This window comes from Melospiza georgiana, chromosome 26 (genome assembly GCF_028018845.1).
Source record: "Melospiza georgiana isolate bMelGeo1 chromosome 26, bMelGeo1.pri, whole genome shotgun sequence".
Taxonomy (NCBI): domain Eukaryota; kingdom Metazoa; phylum Chordata; class Aves; order Passeriformes; family Passerellidae; genus Melospiza; species Melospiza georgiana.
Window position 1 is genome coordinate 3,109,818 of NC_080455.1, and position 18,214 is coordinate 3,128,031.

Consider the following 18,214-nt stretch of genomic DNA (forward strand, 5'->3'; position numbering starts at 1 on the left):
GCCGCCGGCCGGGCACGGGGGAGCGGCGGAGGCGGCGGCGGGGCGGGGAGAGGGCGTGGGGCGGCGGGCGGGGCCGGCACGGAGGGGGAGGATGGAGGGCGATGCGAGGGGGAGTGAGGAGGTGATACCTGAGGGGATAATCCCTGAGGGGGCGATCCTTGAGCAGGATGAGGGTCCATCCCTGAGGAACGCTTTTAGAGATGAGGGGGCGATCCCTGAGGGGGCTGAAGGGCGATCCCTGAAGGATCTTTTGAGGGTAATGGGGCATTTCCCTGACGAGCAGCAGAGGGGAGCAATCCCTGAAGGGCACTTTTGGGGCAAGAGGGGATGGGACCCTGAGGAACCAGTGTGGATGAATGAGAAAGGCAGTTTTGATGGGCGATCCCTGGAGACAGTTTGGGGGATGAGGGGACGATCCCTTAGGGAGAGTAAGGGGATGATCCCTGAAGGGCTGATCCCTGAAAAGGATGGAGACTATCCCTGAAGGGCAGTCTGGGGGACAAAGGTGGCAACCCTTGAGGAGATGAGGATCAGTCCCTGAGGGAAAGTTTTTGGAATGAGGGGCTGATCCCTGAGGGGAATAAAAGGATGATCCATGAGGGAATAATCCCTGAAGATGATGAGGGGCCAAACCTGAGGGACAGTTTTGAGGCCTGGAGCATTTCCCTGAGGAGCTACATGGAGGGAGCGGCAAGAGGAGCAATCCTTGAGGGATTTTTGATCCCCAAAATCCTTGAGTTTTGGGGATGAGGGAGTGATCCCTGAGGGGATAAAGGGATGATCCATGAGAGAATAATCCCTGAAGATGATGAGGGGCCAAACATGAGGGACAGTTCTGAGGCTTGGAGCATTTCCCTGAGGAGCTACATGGAGGGGGTGGCAAGAGGAGCAATTCTTGAGGGGCAGTTTTGGGGATGAAGGAGCGATCCCTGAGGGGGAGTAAAGGAATGATCCATGAAGGAGTAATCCCTGAAGATGATGAGGGACCAAACCTGAGGGATAGTTTTAAGCAAAAGGGAGCATTTCCCTTAGGAGCAATGTGGAAGGGACAGCAAAAGGAGCAATCCTTGAGGGGCAGTTTTGGGGATGAGGGAATGATCCCTGAGGAGGATGAGGGCACATCCCTGGCGTGGAAGGAGGAGGAGCAGGGAAATGGGAATGATTTCCCGAGGAGCAATGAGGGGGACAGGGGGTGAGGGAAGCAATCCCTGAGGGGCAGTTTTGAGGGATAAGGTTCCCTGAGGAACAGTGTGGAGGTGTGACAGAAGCAATCCCTGAGAACCAGTTTGGAGATAATGGCGATTCCCCAAGGAGCAATGTGAGGGGGTCAAAGGGGAGCAATCTCTGAGGGGCAATTTTGAGGGATAAGGGGAGCATCCTGTGAAAGGGGTTATTCTGAGGAGGATGAGGGAGCCCAGAGAGCAGTTTGTGAAGGGATGAGAAATGGGGATGCAATTCACAGAGAAGAGATGTTGAGAGTTAAGGGGCTGAAGGGGATCAGTGCTGGGGGTGAGGAGCCAGGGAGGTTTGGGCCTTGTGGAGGTGAAGGTGAATTGGGGGTTTTCCCTTCATGAGCTCACACACCAGCCATTCCTCTGCAGCAGACCCAGGCCTCCAGCAGCCCCAGGCCCCTGCTTCATGCCCAGCAATTCCTCACAATAATCAGAGTTACTGACTGCTGCTGACACAGGCCTGGAGCATCCCATTACCAGGCCCACCACAGGCATTACCCTGCACAAACCCGGGAGCCACAGCACCCTGATCCCTCACCTGGTCGTGCCCTGCTGCTCCTGCTGGACCTGCTCAGCCACAAACCACTGGCCAGTGTTGTCCCCACCAATGGCATCTCCTTGCCAGGCAGTGTGAGGTGGAGACGGTGCGGGGGCAGGAGGCGGCTGCAAAGCAGAAGATTAATTAAGAGGCTGTGCCACTGCCTCGCTGTGATCTCAGTAACTGAACCGTTAAAGTGATTTATTCTTTGCAGGGTAATTACATTCCCCCTCTCTCTGTTATCTCCCCTGATCTGTGCTGCACACACACCCAGGCAGGAGCGGGCGTGTGGTCCGTGAGCCCATGTGTCAGAGGGGAGATGGCCTGGCTGCCCCTCCTGCCTCCTGTGCCTTGGTGTTACAGCTTCTGTAGCACACAGAGACATGCTGTCTGTGTGGATTGTGTGCTGTCTGTGTGGATTGTGTGGATTTAACACTTCCAGACCCTCACACAGCTCTGCCATCTCCCCATGAGCCACTATGGCCAGACACAGCAGTGCTGCTACTCCACTGATTTTGACTGAGAGTCCAGCCTGGCTTTGTATTGTGTTATCAATACCCATTTCTGCTGCATTCCGTGCTGTCATGTTCCCTGCTGCATTTTGAAAGGTGCATTTCCCATGCACTAGTTTGGGAAACTCCTATGCAGAGCTCTTGTCCTAACAGTCTCAGGGTAGGCAGGAATGAGTAAGAGCCTTTAAAATCACAGAACCATAGAGTCATTAATATAAGAAAACATTTTTAAGATCAAGTCCAGCATCACCCCCATGCTCACCAATAAGCCATGTCACCACATTTTTTTGAACACTTCCAGGGCTGGAAACACAGCATTTTCGAGTATCTATTTAGAGTATTAGAAATAGTATTTTTCAGAGGAACAATCCTTTTTCCTGTGAAATCTTTCATTTATTAATAATAACCAGGCATTCAGCACAGCCGTATTCTCTCTTAAAACGCTGCATCCTTTCCTCTTTAGCACCATTTCCTCGGCGCATCGCTCCCCCCTTTCTGGCCCAGCTGCTTGCACAGATTTCAGCGTCACGCTTTTCCCTCGGGGCCCTGCAGCCTGGCTCGCTGCTCAGGCCTGTCCTGCTTGCGGGTGCTCCTTTCGGGCCACAAACATTAGAGGGAGCTGGAGACCCGCAGTGCCCGGTGGATGGCTGGACGCGGCTGAAGGCTGGCAGGAATGGCCTGCAGGCACGTCCCCAGCGCCAGGGGGTCACCGGCTGTGCCATCCCACACGTATCCAGCTCCAGGAGTGCCACTGAGGGGTTTCTGCCCTGCCTGGGACGTGCAGGATCATCCAGCCCAGCCCATGGGCTGAAGTTTCTTCAACACAGCATTCTCTGCTCCAAAATCTCAGCAAATTCATCCTCACAAACTGTGCTGTGCCTGCCAGGGAGGACAGTGCTTCTCCATCATCTGAGGAAGGGATTCCACATCCATTCCTGCCCTGCCTGGGAGGTGCAGGATCATCCAGCCCAGCCCATGCTGGTGGAGGCTGAGTTTCTTCAACACTGCTCCAAAATCCCAGCAAATTCATCCTCACAAACTGGTGTGCCTGGCAGGGAGGATGGTGCTTCTCCATCATCTGAGGAGGGGATTCCACATCCATTAAATCTTCCAGCACCACCAGCTCTGTGCTGTGCTCCCTGTGCCAGCCCTGCCACCCTGCATCTGACACATCCTGGTTATTCAGCCCTTGGTAAAGTAAATCAGGGTGATTTGTGTTGTGGCAGGAGCCAGAGGCTGAACTCAGCACCAGTGTAAGGAAACACAGCCATGGATGTCAGGGGTAATGGATCTGTGTGGGACACTCACCCTGGTGCTGTGGGATAGGGTGATGGCTTTGCTGCACAACCCAGCACCAACCCCACGGTGATCAGGGGTGTGTTAGACCAGAGGAATAAAAAGAGGAGTGTCATACAGGAGACTTTACCATCCCAAAAATAAACCTGGGAAGAAACACTCCTATAAAAGGCCTGGCGTCATTATTTCTGGGTCTGGTAGCCAACAGATTCCTTCAGAGATCAGGCACTGGGCAAAGGCAGTTTTAGCTGGGCCATTCACAGGGTGAGCAAAAGCCTCACCCCAGAAGTGAGGCTGGGCAGGGAAATCACAGCTGGGGCTCAGCTAGTGGGATGAAGGCTGACCCCATCCAGGGTCTCACAAGGCTACAAGCAGCTGGAATGAAACCAGCGGCACCAGAGTGCTCAGAGTTGGAGAGCAGAGAATATCTGGCCTTTCTTCACCTCATGGAGACAGAAAACACATTTAGAATGTGTGCTCCAAGCAAAAGCTGGAAATGTGTGCTCCAAGCAAAAGGCAGGCAGATGCAGCTCTCCCCTGGCCGAGCAGCTCAACCTCAAAGGAGGCATTTTAGGATGTAGGAGGCTCTGAGGGAGACTGCATGGCAAAGACAGAGATATCCAGGTGTGAGCCAGAGGAAGGCAAAGTGGGACCTGACAAACCTTGTACCTTAGCACAAAACCCTGATCTAAACCTCCAGCCAGGTGAGAAGGTGACTCAGGAGGCCCAGGGGCCACTCCAGGCACGGGCACAGCTCTCCTGGGTTTGGGGAAAACCTGACCCTGCTCTGCTCCTGCTGGCCAACCACAGCTCCCATTGTCTGTGCAATGCCACCCAGAGCTGGAATCCCGTGGCAAAGCCAGACCTGCACCCATGGCTCTCCAAAATTCACACTTCACCATCCAAAACCACAAACAAGGCTCACCAAGGCCTTCAGACAGTGGAGGAATCAGACATGCCATGCTGTGCCAGTGCCACCCAGGCTCCTGGTGCAGAGGGAGCAGCCACAGGAAACACAGGCAGGGCCAGACCTGTGTGCTGGGCTCTGTACATCACTCACTCCCTGAGATGGCTTCAGAGGGAGAACCTGCACACACCAGTCAAAACCACACCAAAATGGCACATCCTACCAAAAACCACCCCAGATGGCTGGTTTGGGTTGCCTGGATAGGAGACACGACTCTGCAAAATGCACTGGAGTTCTTTCTGTCTCTGCCCCATCCCAGAAAACATTTTAAAAGCACGAAAAGGAATTATTTTTTTTTTATCCAAAGCAGCTGTTTTGCATCAAAACACACTTCACTCCTTCCACTCCACATTGCCCAGTGTGGGTTTGGGGTTCACTGGTGGTTCAGGAGAGCAGTCTGGTCTGAGGGAATGTGTGTTACTCACTCCAGGATGGTTTTTTGGCAGATGTTGAATCAAAATGTTGGCTAATCACCCAGGTCATCATTTGTCCCCAGCAGAGCTGGGCTCAGACCCAAAGTACTGAGGACACTTCATCTTTGCTCCTGCCCAGGTGCCTCAGTGCCCTGGGCTGAAGGCAGATGTGACCCCACCAGGGCTGCAGCCACTCAGATCCAGCCATGACCCGACGGCTCTGTTAAATCCTGAGGCCAGGCAGATGGCACAAAGCCACCACGTCACCCAAAGCCTGGCTGTCCCCCTCCATCAGCCAGGCCACCCTGGGGCTCTGCAGTGGCCCCTTCCCTGTGGGCCAGCATGGGTGCTGCTCCTGCTGTGGGGCTTTTCTCCAAGGCAAATCCACACCAGGGTATTTATAGCGCCCTGATCCCGCCGGAGCCTATTTTGGGCTGGTGCTCAGGCACCAGAGCAGCACAGGTTATTTTAACCCAGCGCTGGGTTATTTTCAGAGCTGCCCTTCTCTGCACGTGCTCAGGAATGGTTTCCAACTACCAGGCGCTTTCTGGGCTTGGGGAAGGGGGAGAAGAGGGACCATGTGAAGGAATTTCAGAGATTTAAAGTTAAACCAACATCTGCAGCAAAGCTGCACACCTGTCTGGGATCCAGCTGGATCCTTTGACACACCTGTCTGGGATCCAGCTGGAATCTTGGAAGGAGGATTGTCTGCAGGACACCTCTTGGGCAAAAGGCAGGAGAGGAAAGATTTCTGAAGCACGCAGCTGAGGGCCCAATGATGGTAAAACAACATGCAAGAGAGGAAGAAGAGCCAAGAGCTGGATACTCCTAAAATGTCCAGGGTCACCAGCTGGCCCCAGAACCCAGGAGGGAGCAATGGCTTTGTTCAACAGAGGCAGGAACAGCACCATGGGATGGGACATGCTCCTCATCCTCAGCACGGAGGGAACCCCGGCTCTGTTCTCACCACATGCCATCCTGGAACAGCCAGGGAAGGGAGACTCCTGGGGCCAGCCTGTCCTGATCCAGATGCTGCAAGGAGCAGCTGCAGCATTTACCAAGCAGTGAGCCTGGATTCTCAGAGCTGGGAGCAGCAGCTGGCCCATGGCAGAGCCCACAGCCCATTCCCCAAAGCTGGGGTGCCATGGATGGGGTTCTGCCAGGGCAGCAGCACCATGGCAGTAACATCCAGAGGGATCCAGCTCCATCCCCCAGCATAGCAGCAGGGCTGGAGAAGTCAGGATTTAAAATATTTATTTTAAATTCCACAAGGTCGTGCCTTGCCCATGTAAGAAAGTTCAGCAGGGCCTCTACAGCCTTTTTCCCACATCCTGATCCCCAGCCTCCAGTCCCCACTGCCTTCCCTATGCCACCACACTTTCCTCTTGCCTCAGTGTCCCCCTCTGCCCTCTGGAGGGTGAGGGGGATGTGCCAGGAGTGTCTCTGGGGGTGGCAGGGCAGTCCTGAGGCCACTGGGTGCAGCTGGCAGGGAGCAGAGCCCTGCCCCTGACCTCCAGCTCCCATTGGGACTGTAGGATCACACCATCCACTGGGACAAGTGAGTCAGGGCTGAGCCTCTGCCAGCCCCTATTCCTGGCCTCCCACCCCCTGGGCCAGCAGCAGGCTGGGAAGGAACAAGTGAGAGCTGGGAAGGATTATGGGGAGAGGAGCCCCTGGACAGAGCAACACCCAATTCCCCAACCCCCCCCATCCATCCAACATGCCCCAGCTGCCACAGCCACCTGCCCACCATATAGGTCTCAATGCATTTTTATTAAATTCTTACAAAACAGAATACAAAATTCTGGCATCAACAATTGTTATAAAGGAAAACTTCAATTCAGCTGTATCAGATCACCTGGTACATACAGTAAAGTGCTTCTTTTTGTGTGTTTGTTTTTTTTCTTTTTTTGTTTTTGTTTTTTTGTCTTTTTTTTTTTTTTTTTTTTTTTTATATTTTCATTTTAATTTCCCAGGCAGCCCCTGAGCAGAGGCCGCTGTTGCACAAACCAACAGTGCGTTAACGTGACTCTTGTTGAACCAGCTTTGGCAGTCTTCATCAATTGTAAAGTGGAGAAAGTTTCTCCTGGTTTGATAAAAAAGAGTTAGCTTCACAGTAAACATTTCTAACCAGTTCTAAGTCGAGTTAGTTGGCTGGAGGAAGGGTGGGGGGGGAAGAGGAGGAAGCAAAAACACTTAACATTTCCAGCTTAAAAAAAAAAAATAATTTTGAAGTTGGTTTCCAAGATAGATGCTCTATGGGGGGGAAAGTTTGGAAAGAGGAAGAGGAGGAAGAAGGGTGCTGGGGTCGCTGGTGCTGGACCACGGGAGCATCTGTCTGGAAACCGCCCCAGGAGCAGTGCTGGCACTGGGGAGGGGACGTCTGGCCCTGGCACAAGGGTGTCCCCAGCCATGCCTGCCCTGCCAGGGTGGGTGCCCAGCGCTGCCACCAGCCAGGCTGGAGGTTTTCCAGTCCATCCCAGCTCTAGATGCATTTAAAGATTCTCTACCAATGCACAGACCTGAGGTCACCCCCAGTACCATGCCAGGGGTGCCAGGGCCACACCAAACCCCACCCAAAATACAAAACCGAGCCCAGGCCGAGCTCGGATGCTCCCAGCACATCCTCCAAGTCCCACAAACTCCCACAGCATCTCCTGGCTGCACATCCCCGGCCAAGGACACCCACGGGACACAGGCAGGGTCACCCAGGCCTTCCCCAGAGTGTGTGTGGTATTTATATATAGAGATATAAAAGAGATCGCTCTTCTGCGTCGGGGAAAAGGGGAAACTCAGTTTGCCAACAAAAACAGCACGGGGGACAGATAAATTTTGGAGACATCCCCCTGCCATCCCCTTCCCATGATTTTTTTTTGTTTTTTAAAAAAAGGCTGCAGCGTGCAGCATCAACGATAGCTTCACAATACCAGCTCAAGGCATCGCGTACTGTACATCATTCAAGTATTTCTTAATATAAGACAACAAGGAATTATCTACAACTGATAAAACAAAATAAGCTATAAAAAGTAACAACGTACAATCAAGATGGATTTTTTTTTTCTCTGTTAAAGGAGGCCTCTCCAGGGTGTCCTGGTGCCTGTGGGGAGGGTCTCCCCTCACCACTGCCTTGCTCCTCCCCACCCAGCACAGTGGGACTGGGGACACACAGGGGAGAGGGAGATCACAAGTGCGAGGCAGTTTTGGGGGTGGGATGGGGATGGAGTCACCCTCCCCAGCCCCCCTGGGGCAGCAGAAAGGCTGGGAAGGGTGAGAGAAGATGGCCCCTGCCCTAAACTCCATCAACACCCGAGATCATCATCCCCCAAGATAACACACACACCTCCCTGAAACAAAAAACAACATATATTGCATAGTATTGCTGTCAGCAGTCTTAAAATAAAAAGGAGAACTTTCTTTTCTTTTTTTTTTCAGAGACAGCGACTGTCTTCAGCTGAAGACCCAGGGAAGTCTGTTCCCCAGCTCAGAGCTCCAAACCCTCACCTGTGCACACGATGGGCCGAGGCTGCTTTTGCAAAATATAAAGCTCAAAGCACTGAGTCAGAAGGGACAGGAGGAAGGTGTGAAGGGGGCACTGCCTTCCCAGTGGGATGGGGGCTGGCAGCAGGCACAGCTTGGTGGCACAACCCCAAGCAGCGCCTGTGGCAGGGAGCAGGGGCTGTCAGGGGGATCTGGAGGCCGGTCTGGCCCTGAGCTCCCCTGGACAGACTCAGAAATCAGCCAAGGGCCTCGCCCCGACTCAGCATCCCGAGTCCTTCCCACCCCAAACAAACTCCAAGGAAAGGGCAACGCCGTGCATGGCTGGACACACGTGAGCAGGGATGCACGTGCATGACCACCCACACCAGCGCTCTCCCTGCTGCTCTGACCCCAAACCTTCCAGCCCTGCATCCTGAGCTGTCCCCAGGCTGCTCCCCTGTGCCCTGGCCTTTGGCTGCTGCCACCAGCCTGACTGCTCACCCATTGGCACCCCCGGGGCATTGGGCACCCTCTGTGCCCCCCAACCTTCCTGCCATGGCAGCCTCGGGGCCAGCCTGAAGCCACGGCAGGTCTCACTGTCCTGCAGCAGGTCCTGATGCTCTTTAAGGGGGTCCTTGCTTTCCACAGAGCACACAACTCCCAGAGAGTGTTTCTGGCTGCTCTGGCCACCCTGAACACCTCATCCCCCATGCACTTCCCCAGGGGCACAGCCACCAGCCCTTCCAAAACCCAGGGTGCAACACCTGACCTGGCACAAGAGCACAGCCCTGGATGCCCACGGGGAGCCGCCAGCCGGAGCGTGGGAGGAAAGGAAGACATCTCTCTGTGCCCTGTAGAGAAGCACAGCTGGCAGTTTAAAACCAACAGTAATTAAAAAGGAAAGGAAAAAAAAAAAAAGGGGCAAAAAGAAAAGGGGTGAATAGCTTATTCTGGAAGCAGGATGCCGAGGAGAGAAGGTGGGTTGGGCGCTGCTCCCTTGCTGGCACCATCTCTCCCCAGCCTGAGCTGTTCCCTGCACTGTGTCCCCCTGGAGCTGAGCTGGGGACACCCCCAAGCACAGGACAGAGGGGCTCCCCACACCTCCCAGACCCCCAGGAAGGGGTTTTTGTGGGATCTGCCCCAACAAGGAGAGAAACCTGCAGCTCCGAGGGGAGGGACGAGGTTAAAACGCAACTCCCGCTGTTGAAAACGCGACCGAGGGTCTTTTGTTCACAGTATGAAATGAGCTGAAATCGTCAAAGCAGCCGCGGATACAAAGAGTCCTTTGGTGTCAGGGAGGGGGAAAAATGTCAGAGGAGAAACCAAGAGCTGGGAAACAAAAGTCCGTGTGTCTGTCAGATGTCCTTGAGTGTGCCCTGGGTGAAGCAACCTCACACTTGATTTAATACCTTTAAAAAAAAATAAGATCTTAAACAAACCCTCCCACCCCCAGACCTACAAGATCAGCAAAACCTTGGAAACCAGCCACAGGGACGAGTCCTGATCTTGTCACTAGCCAGAAACTGTGGGGTCAGGGAGGGAAAGGGGAAGAAAGAAAGGAGGAGAAGGGGGGACATGGGGTACAGCAGGTGTGAGGGGCACCACTCAGGCTTGGTCGGCCACCAGGACCAGCGGGGCCACCAGGTGCTGCCCAGAGGCCACTGCCTTGGCCAGGCTGCTCTTCTGCCGCCGCTTGGCCAGCTTGGACTCAGAGGGAGGGGAGAGCTGCATGGCCCGTGAGGTAGCTTTGATGATGATGGGTCGTGCTTCCTCCTCCGCCTCCTCCTCCTCATCCTCGTCATGCCGCGTCAGCTGGCGGTTGACAGCGATGGCCTCAGCAGCAAAGGAGGTGAGCTCTTTGGCACTGCTGTTCCTGCAGGGAAGCACGGATCAGGGGGGTGTGGGGGGCTGGAGGGAGATCAAACATCCAGGTGTCCCTCCTCACATGCTGGCCATGCCAGACTGGTCAGACACCAAAAATCAAACCCAAAGTGGCAGGGCTGCCCAGACACAGAGTTGTGGCAAGCCCCCAAAAAGCAGAAGGAACAGACAGTAGTGCTGAGGAGTGGAGTCAGGATTCAGGGGGAACCCACACTCACCTCTGCAGGATGATGGGGGTTGGCAGGGTATTGTCCGGGGCACACTGCAACAAAATGCAGCCAGTCAGAGCCAGGGTTGTGCAGACAGGTGTTCCCCACCCCGGATTTTGGGAGCAGAGAGTGGGGAGGGGACATCAACACTCACCCCCTGCACCCAGGGGTGCTCCAGGACCTGGGCTGCGCTGAGCCGCTTCTTGGCATCTCTCACCAGCAGCTTGGAAATGAGGTCTTTGGCTCCAAAGGAGATGTGTGCCCAGTCCTTGTCAGGAAATTCATACTTCCCCTCCTGGATGCTCTCAAAGAGCATGTTCTGAGCAGGGGGAGAAACAACAGGGCCTCAGCCAGGAGTGCTGCAGCCAAACTGGGGGTGGGTTTGGGTGCTGCTGGGTTCCCCACTCACCTGGCAGGTGTGGCACGCCTCACCCCGGTCCCAGCCGCAGTCAGAGCCGCAGTGGCCCACAAAGGGGGGGTACCCACTCAGCATGATGTACAGGATGACACCCAGGCTCCACAGGTCACAGCGCTTGTCATAGATTGAGGCCTCCTCGTTGAAGGCTTCCACCACCTCTGGGGCCATGTACTCGGCTGAGCCACACTGTGGGGACAGGCAGGGTGAGCCCCAAGGGAGGGGACAGACAGGGCAGGGGGTGAGCCCAAGGGTGGGGACAGACAGGGCAGGGGATGAGCCCAAGGGTGGGACTGACAGGGCAGGGGGGACTCCGAGGGTCCTGCCAGATCTCTGGGGCTGCACCTCTGAAGGGAAGGTGCTCCCCAGCTTTGCTCCTGCCACATCACCCTGCTGGGTTTCCCACCACAGAGGGTGCCACAGACCCGCCTCTCTGGGGTCACCCAACAGCAGCTGCCGCCCCGAAGGAAAAAAATAATAAAGCCTAAAGGGTGCAACCCCCACGGCGCAGCACAGCCGGACCCACAGGACCCACAGCATTGTCACCGCCCAACCGGCTCGGCGGGACAGCCCCAGCGCCTGGGAGCGGCCACGGGACTCGGTGGGACGAGCCTGCAGCGCCTGTTCCTGCTCCCCGGGCCGGCACGGGCGGAGCCGCCGCGCAGGATCCGGGGCGGGAGGAGTTAAACCGTGCAGGGAGAGGCAGAGCCAGCGGCCCCATTCCCCTATCGCTCCAGGGACTCTGGGGCTTTCCAGCACATGACCCGCAGCCCACACAGGCCCCGTGACCAGGGCAGAAAAGAGCTGCAGCCAGCAGATAATCGCCCCGTAACGAGAGAGGCCTCCCGACGAGGGGCCGGCCCCAGCAGCTGATGGCACCGCAGGAAAACAACCCCGCAGCCCGATCCCGGCTGAGAACGGGGAAACTCGGGACACCCCGAACTCGGACCCGCCCCGGAGGCGGCGTTCGCGGGGAAGGAGGGGCTGGGGTGTCCTGGCTGTTGTGCTCCCCGCTCGGCTCGGCTCTGCCCTCCCCGGCACGATCGCACCCAAACCCCGGGCTGCGGGGCGATACCGTGCGGGGGCACCTGCGGCTGGCGATAAGGGCGGCGCGGCTTTCTGCGGGGGATGGCATCCGTGCGACACGGGGACACCCGGAGCTCTCGGGCTGCCCGCCCCGCACCGCGGAGGCTCAGCCCCTCTCCCTCGCCCACGAACGGGGAGCCGCGGCCCCCAGCCCGGTGCTGCTGACCCAGTTCTCCCGGCAGGCTCGGCGAGCTCGGGCTGTTGTTGCTAAGGCTCACGGCAGCCCGGGCGCTGCGCCAGCCCCGGCCCCCCCGCGTTATGTAACCGCATCTCGCCTGCCGCGGCGGGGGGGACGAGGGACACGCTGCATCAGCGACGGCAGCGGCGAGCGGGGGGTGTCCGTGCAGAGCCCTGCTCCATTCCCTGCTCCGGGAACCCCACAGTGTCGGGGGCTCCCACGCTTACCGGGGTGAGCAGCTCCGGAGTGGAGATGGGGGAGCAGTCGCCGTTCAGTTTGATGCCACTTCCCAGGTCAAAGTCGCAGATCTTCACTGGGGAGACCTGGGGACAGAGGGGAAGAAGTGGTCGGTGACCCCCCCAGCATCCTGCAGGAATCACAACCGGCAGCCCCCGGGGACCACAGCCGTGTTTTCAGGCCACAACTGCTCAATGCCAGGTTGTGTCATGCTTCACACCACGCTGTGCTGTGGCATATGGGGGTGTATGTGTCCCTGGCAGGACCTGGCGTGTGTGTGTGTGTCCCTGGCAGGACCCTCCTGCACCCCCCACCTGAGGAATCACCCCCCACCCCAGGCAGCACACCCTGCACCCACCCTGGCTGCTCCCCGCTCACCTGGTCTGGGCTCTCACACAGGATATTTTCTGGTTTCAGATCCCTGTGTGCAATCCCTGGGGGCAAAAGAGCCAATGAGGGTAAAAATCCCCCTCCTACAAGAACTGCTATAGTGTAAAGTCTGGGGGTGGCACAGGGACCCCTCCCTCCCCACCCCATATCACTGCCTGCACCCTGGCAAAAGGCAAAATTTGCTGCTGGCCCCGAATCCCAACCAAACTGGAGGAACAGGATCTGCACCACAAAAAGCCTTGTGATGCAGCTGGGCCTGACCCTGCGTGCTGGGACGGGCACTGTCCCCTGGGCAGAAGCATGGGGGGAGGCAGTGACACCCCTGGGAGGGCCCAGCACACCCCAGGGTGTCCTTGGTGGCACCTGGGGCATCCCAGCTCACCTTTGTTGTGCAGGAAGTGCAGGGCGCTGGCGATATCCTGCACCACCACACTGGCCTCCAGCTCGTTGAAGTGGCGTCTCCGGTGGATGTGGGTCAGGATGGAGCCTGTGGCCAGGTGAGAGCAGAGCTGGGGCTCGTGGGGGTCCTGCTGCCCCAGATCCCCCCCACCCTGGGGCTGCACTCACCTCCCCTCATCTTCTCAAACACCAGGTAAAACCTCTCCTCCTCCTCGAAGAACTCAATCAGCTCCAGCACATTTCTGCAGGGACCACGGCGTCAGTCCAGCATCCCCCCAACACCTCCTGGGGTCCCCCCCACAGCCCCATCCAGCACAGGACCCCGGCAGGGATGTGGGATGGGAAAACTGGGCTTGCAGTGATTGAAACCACACGGCCAGGGCCCCCCTGGCCGAATTCCAGGAGGGAGAGGGGCTCGCAGCGCCCGGCTCGCTCCTCCCTAATTGCTCACAGCCCCTCCTGGCCTGCCCCGCACACAGCAGGGGCTCGGCTCGGCTCCAGCTTGGCCACCGAGGCCCTGCCGTCATGGCAAACCAGGAATGTCCCCTGGGGATGCTCCACCAGGCCAGCGGGGTCAGGGGGAGGGAGTGTGGGGCAGAGGGCGGGCTGGCTGTGGCCCATGGGTGTCACAAGCATCAGCATCAGGTCCCGGCCCACTCCCGGTGCCCACCGTGGGGGATGCCCCCCGTACCTGTGTCCCTGGCACTGATAGAGCATCTCCACCTCCCGGAAAACCCTGCTCCGGATGTGTCCCAGGCGCTTCTCGATGATCTGGAAGGCCGAGAGGGGGAGGCTGAGCGCTGCCAGGGAGGGGCCGGGCACCGCTCACCGCTGCCCCTCCGGCGCGGGGACCGCGGGGCCGGGCGGGGCTCCGGCAGCAGAACAGGCTGTTCCCGGCGCCGGTGCCAAGCGGCAGAGCCGTGCCAAGCCGCTCCCTCCGGGGCCGGGGCCAGCAGAGCTCCATGTGACGCTGGAGCAGCACAGGGCCCTATGCCCCACTGGGCGCTGGCACGGCGGGGCTCGCTGCCCGTGCCAAGGGTGGGCAGGGGGAGACACCCCACACGGTGGGGAGGGCAGATGGATGGGTGCTGTCATTGCTCTTTGGGGCACGCAGAGCACTCCACCAGCACAGCCCTCCCTGCTGCTCCAGCTTCTCCTCTGGAGCACCCAAAGGCCCCCATGGAGCGATGGGGGAGGCAAAGCTCCCCCAGCATTTGGCTGCTTTTTGACACAGGGCCCATCCCAGAGCCCCCCGTGCCATGGCTCGGAGTGTGTGGGGTGCGGGGACACGGGACCACCATCCCTGACCCCAAAAGCTCACCCTAATCCCCTCCAGCACCCACATGAGAGAGATCTCCCTGGAGTGAGTAGGAGCTGACCACCCTGCCCAAGTCCCCAGACACATCCTGAGTGTTAATTTAGTCTCTGGCCTGCCCTCATTGACAGAGAGGAGCGTGGCTAAGGGGGGTCACCGAGGAGCCCGAGCTGGGTGATGGCAGAGGTCGGTGTGCCACCACCACAGCCCAGCACTGCTGCACCCCTGCCCCTCTCCCTTCCCTCCAGCCCATAAAGCTGCAGTCCCGAGCCAGCACTGATGGTCCTGGGAGCTGGGAGAGCCCCAGGAGGGGAGGGCAGAATGGAAACTGAGGCAGGGATGGGAGGACAGCAGCCCTGCAGCCCCAGCAGGGGAGCTTTACCTTCACCGCGTACTCCTTGTTGGTGATGAGGTTCACGCAGGACTGCACTCTGGCGTGGGCCCCTTCTCCCAGCACCTCCTCCTGCAGCTGGTAAACATCTGCCAGGGGAGAGGTCACCTGAGCTGCAGCCCCACTGTGCACAGCCTGGGGACACCAGGAGGGCCCAGCCCTGCCCCGGGGTCCCTGAGCAGCCCCGCTCACCTTCGAACCTGCCCGAGAAGCTGTCGGTGGCTCTGCAGCGCTTCTTCTTCTTGTTCCTTTTCTTGGCATCAGGGATGTCGATGGGTTGACTTGAAGGCATGTCTGTGCCAGGGCAAAGCCAGCAGTGTCAGTGTCAGCCATCCCTGTCCATCCACAGCTCGCCCAGCACTGCCCCCGGAGCCCTCAGGCCCAGATCCCAGGGGCAGGGTGGGAGGGAGGATCCTGCTGGGAGGGAGCCCCTGAGGAGCAGCCAGGACTCACCGGGACGGGGCGGGCACTCGAAGTTGAAGACGGGCTCCAGGTGGTTGGACTGGTCGAACTCCAGGTCGAAAGGGTTTTGCCCCTGTGGGAGCCAAGAGCAGGAGTGAGGTGGCAGCTGCTGGATCAGCCACCACCAGCTGCCACCCTGAGCCCAGCGTGCTCCAGCTCCTGGGACACATTCTGCTCACTGCCCCATGGTGCAGGACACCAGCCCATGGTGGGACACGGCAGAGCTCCAGGGAGAGCTAGAGGATGAGGAGGAAGGCTTTGACCACATCTCCTGATGGGGATGGTGCTGCAGGGTCACTCCTCCAGCCAGCCCCAGGCCAGCACACGGGGGATGACGAGAGGGACCGCAGCCGCCCACACCAACCCAACGCCAAATCTCCACCCAAACCTGAACCACGGTGAGGTAGGAGGGGAGGAAGAGAAGTCACAGGGCAAGACAGGCTCCAGAGCCACCCCTGCATGTCCTCCCAGCTCCCTGCAAGGTCACAGTGGCTGGAGCCAGCTCTGTGGACATGGTGTACACCAGGCTGCAGGACACCCCCGACCTGGCCTGGCAGGATCAGGCCTCACTCCAAACCCTCCTGCACCCCGGGATCCATGGAGGGCCTGGACCGGCTCCTTCCCCCATGCTGAACCCCAGTGGCACCCGAAGGGACATGGGAACCCTCTGCCTCCTGCTCCCCTGAGCCACCCGTGGGACGGGGCAGCGCTAGGGGCGAAAGGGCCCCCTCCTCCCCAGGATTATGAAATCTGTTTGGGTGGAGGTGGCAGCTCCAGCGGCGTTCCCAAACCCGCCCGGTGCCCGGGCCGGCTGCCAGCCCCAGCACGGCCAACCCCGGCCACCGGCAGAAACACCCAGAAGGCTCCTGTTTACTGCAGCCCTGGGGGGGCCGGGGGTCCCCAGCGGAACGGGGGGGGCAGGATCACAGCAGGAGCACCCCGCACCAAGCACCACTCTGGATCTCCGGAACCAAAACTCTGCTGTGCTGCATTTTCCCAGCTTTCCTCCCCCTCAAACCCTGGATTTGGGGAGCTCAGCATCGCCCCGCAGCTGCTGCCCCCCGGGATGAGCCCCGGCAGGATGGGGGGCTCGGGGCCTCCGGGAGAGGCACGGGGGTGCACGGAGGGCAGGGGAAGCACAGGGGGGCACCGGGGGGGGCAATAGGGGGCTGGGGGGCCCTGCCAGCTGCCGCAGCACTGCCACACAAAGGTCTGGGGGATGGGAGGCTGCGCACGGGCTCCGTCAGCTCGGCCGAGGGGTCCCCCCCGCCTCCATCCCCGGCCACCGCGGGGGGACACAAACCCCGGCCAGAGGCCACCCGAGCGGGAGCGGGGGGCACCGCCACGAGGGGCGGGTCACGGGGACCCCCCCGCACCCCGAAGCTGGAGCGAAACCGAACAAAGAACCCCTCAAGCCACAGCCAGGGGGCGGCTCGGGAAGGGGGGAAGCGAATGGAGCGGGAGCACAGGGACCCCCCGCACCCCCGAGGTGACAGCGGCAGGTGGGACCGGGGGGGTGACGGGCCCGGGTTTGGGGTGCCCGGGGCATCCCGGGGCGGGGGGATCGAGCCTCGCACGGTCCCACCGGGCCGGGCCTGCGGAGCCCCGAGACCACCCCCACATCACAGCCGGACCAGGACGAGGGGGTACAGCTGAGAGGGGGGAAAGTGCAGCCAAGGCAGCCACGGGGGATCCCCAGGGGAGAGCTGCAGCATCCCAGCGCCCACCCGAGGCATGGGGGGAGACACTGAGCCATCCCCGGGAGCACCGCGACCTCCGGCACGGGGGGACAGGGGGGTTCCTCTGCACGGCTTGGGGGCAGCACCCCCGGAGCTCCTCAGTTCGGGGGTGTCGGGGGCGGGGCAGGAAGCGGCCGGGCCCCTCCATTCCCGGGCAGGGGATGCAGCGATGCGGGCACAGCCCGGCCCTGCCAGCACCCCGGAGCCCCCCAGAGCATCCCGGGGAGGCGGGGAGCACCCCCTTACCTTGAAGGAGCGGTGGAATCCCGGGATCTCTGATTTCTTCTGCACCATCTTGCTGCGGGGGGGAGCGGGGGGCGGCGTTGCTGGGAGAAATGAGGGGGGGCGGCAAAATTAAAAAAAAAGGGGATGGGGGGGAGGGAGGCGGAGGGACGGGCAGAGCCGGAGGGGAGTCCGGGGGTGGCCGAGACCTGCGGGGAGATGAGGCAGAGCGGGGGGGTCAGGCGGTTGCGGCCGCTCCGGATCGTGCCCGGTTCCCCCCCGAGCCCCCCGGGCCGGCGCTCACCGGCGCGGCCCCGCAGAGCCGCCGCTGCTGGTGGTACCGCAGCCCGCACCGCCGCCCGCTCCGCTCCGCGCCGCTCCGCCGCCGCCGGGGGGGACGCGCCGCCCCCGCCCCCGCCGCCTTTATAGGCACGGCCGCGGCCCCGCCCCGCCCCGCCCCCGGGCCGCCGACACCCCCCCCGGCCAGCCCCGGGACGGGGACACCCCGCCGGGGACACGAGCGGGCACCCCGGGCAAACAAACAGCCCCGGATAGGGGCACAGAACCCCCCCGGACACCTCCGGCACACAAACACCCCCGGCCAGGGCCACAGAACCCCCCCGGACACCTCCGGGGACACAAACACCCCTCCCGGGCACACAAACAGCCCCGGACAGGGCCACAGAACCCCCCCGGACACCCCCGGGCATACAAACACCCGTCCCCGGGACACAAACACCCCTACCGGCCACTCACCGGGACACAAACGTCAGCCCCGAGTACAGACACAGTCCCCCCCCTCCCTAGGCACACAAACAACCCCCCCCCCCGGGACACCCCAGAGCCCCGGGCACA

At 59.9% G+C, this 18,214-nt stretch overlaps 1 protein-coding gene across 1 annotated transcript; it reads right to left on the bottom strand.

Moving 5' to 3' along the window:
* Positions 1 to 6,712: 6,712 nt before the first annotated feature.
* On the bottom strand, positions 6,713 to 17,744 carry MKNK2 (MAPK interacting serine/threonine kinase 2). Its single transcript, XM_058040651.1, has 14 exons — positions 17,664 to 17,744; positions 17,384 to 17,568; positions 15,390 to 15,471; positions 15,129 to 15,230; positions 14,928 to 15,025; positions 13,922 to 14,001; positions 13,399 to 13,472; positions 13,214 to 13,318; positions 12,820 to 12,875; positions 12,432 to 12,527; positions 10,935 to 11,129; positions 10,680 to 10,844; positions 10,535 to 10,578; positions 6,713 to 10,308 (listed from the first exon to the last, which is right to left on the bottom strand). Exons 2-14 carry the CDS (start codon positions 17,429 to 17,431, stop codon positions 10,041 to 10,043), a joined length of 1,413 nt encoding a protein of 470 aa, XP_057896634.1. The 5' UTR covers positions 17,432 to 17,568; positions 17,664 to 17,744; the 3' UTR covers positions 6,713 to 10,040.
* Positions 17,745 to 18,214: the final 470 nt, after the last annotated feature.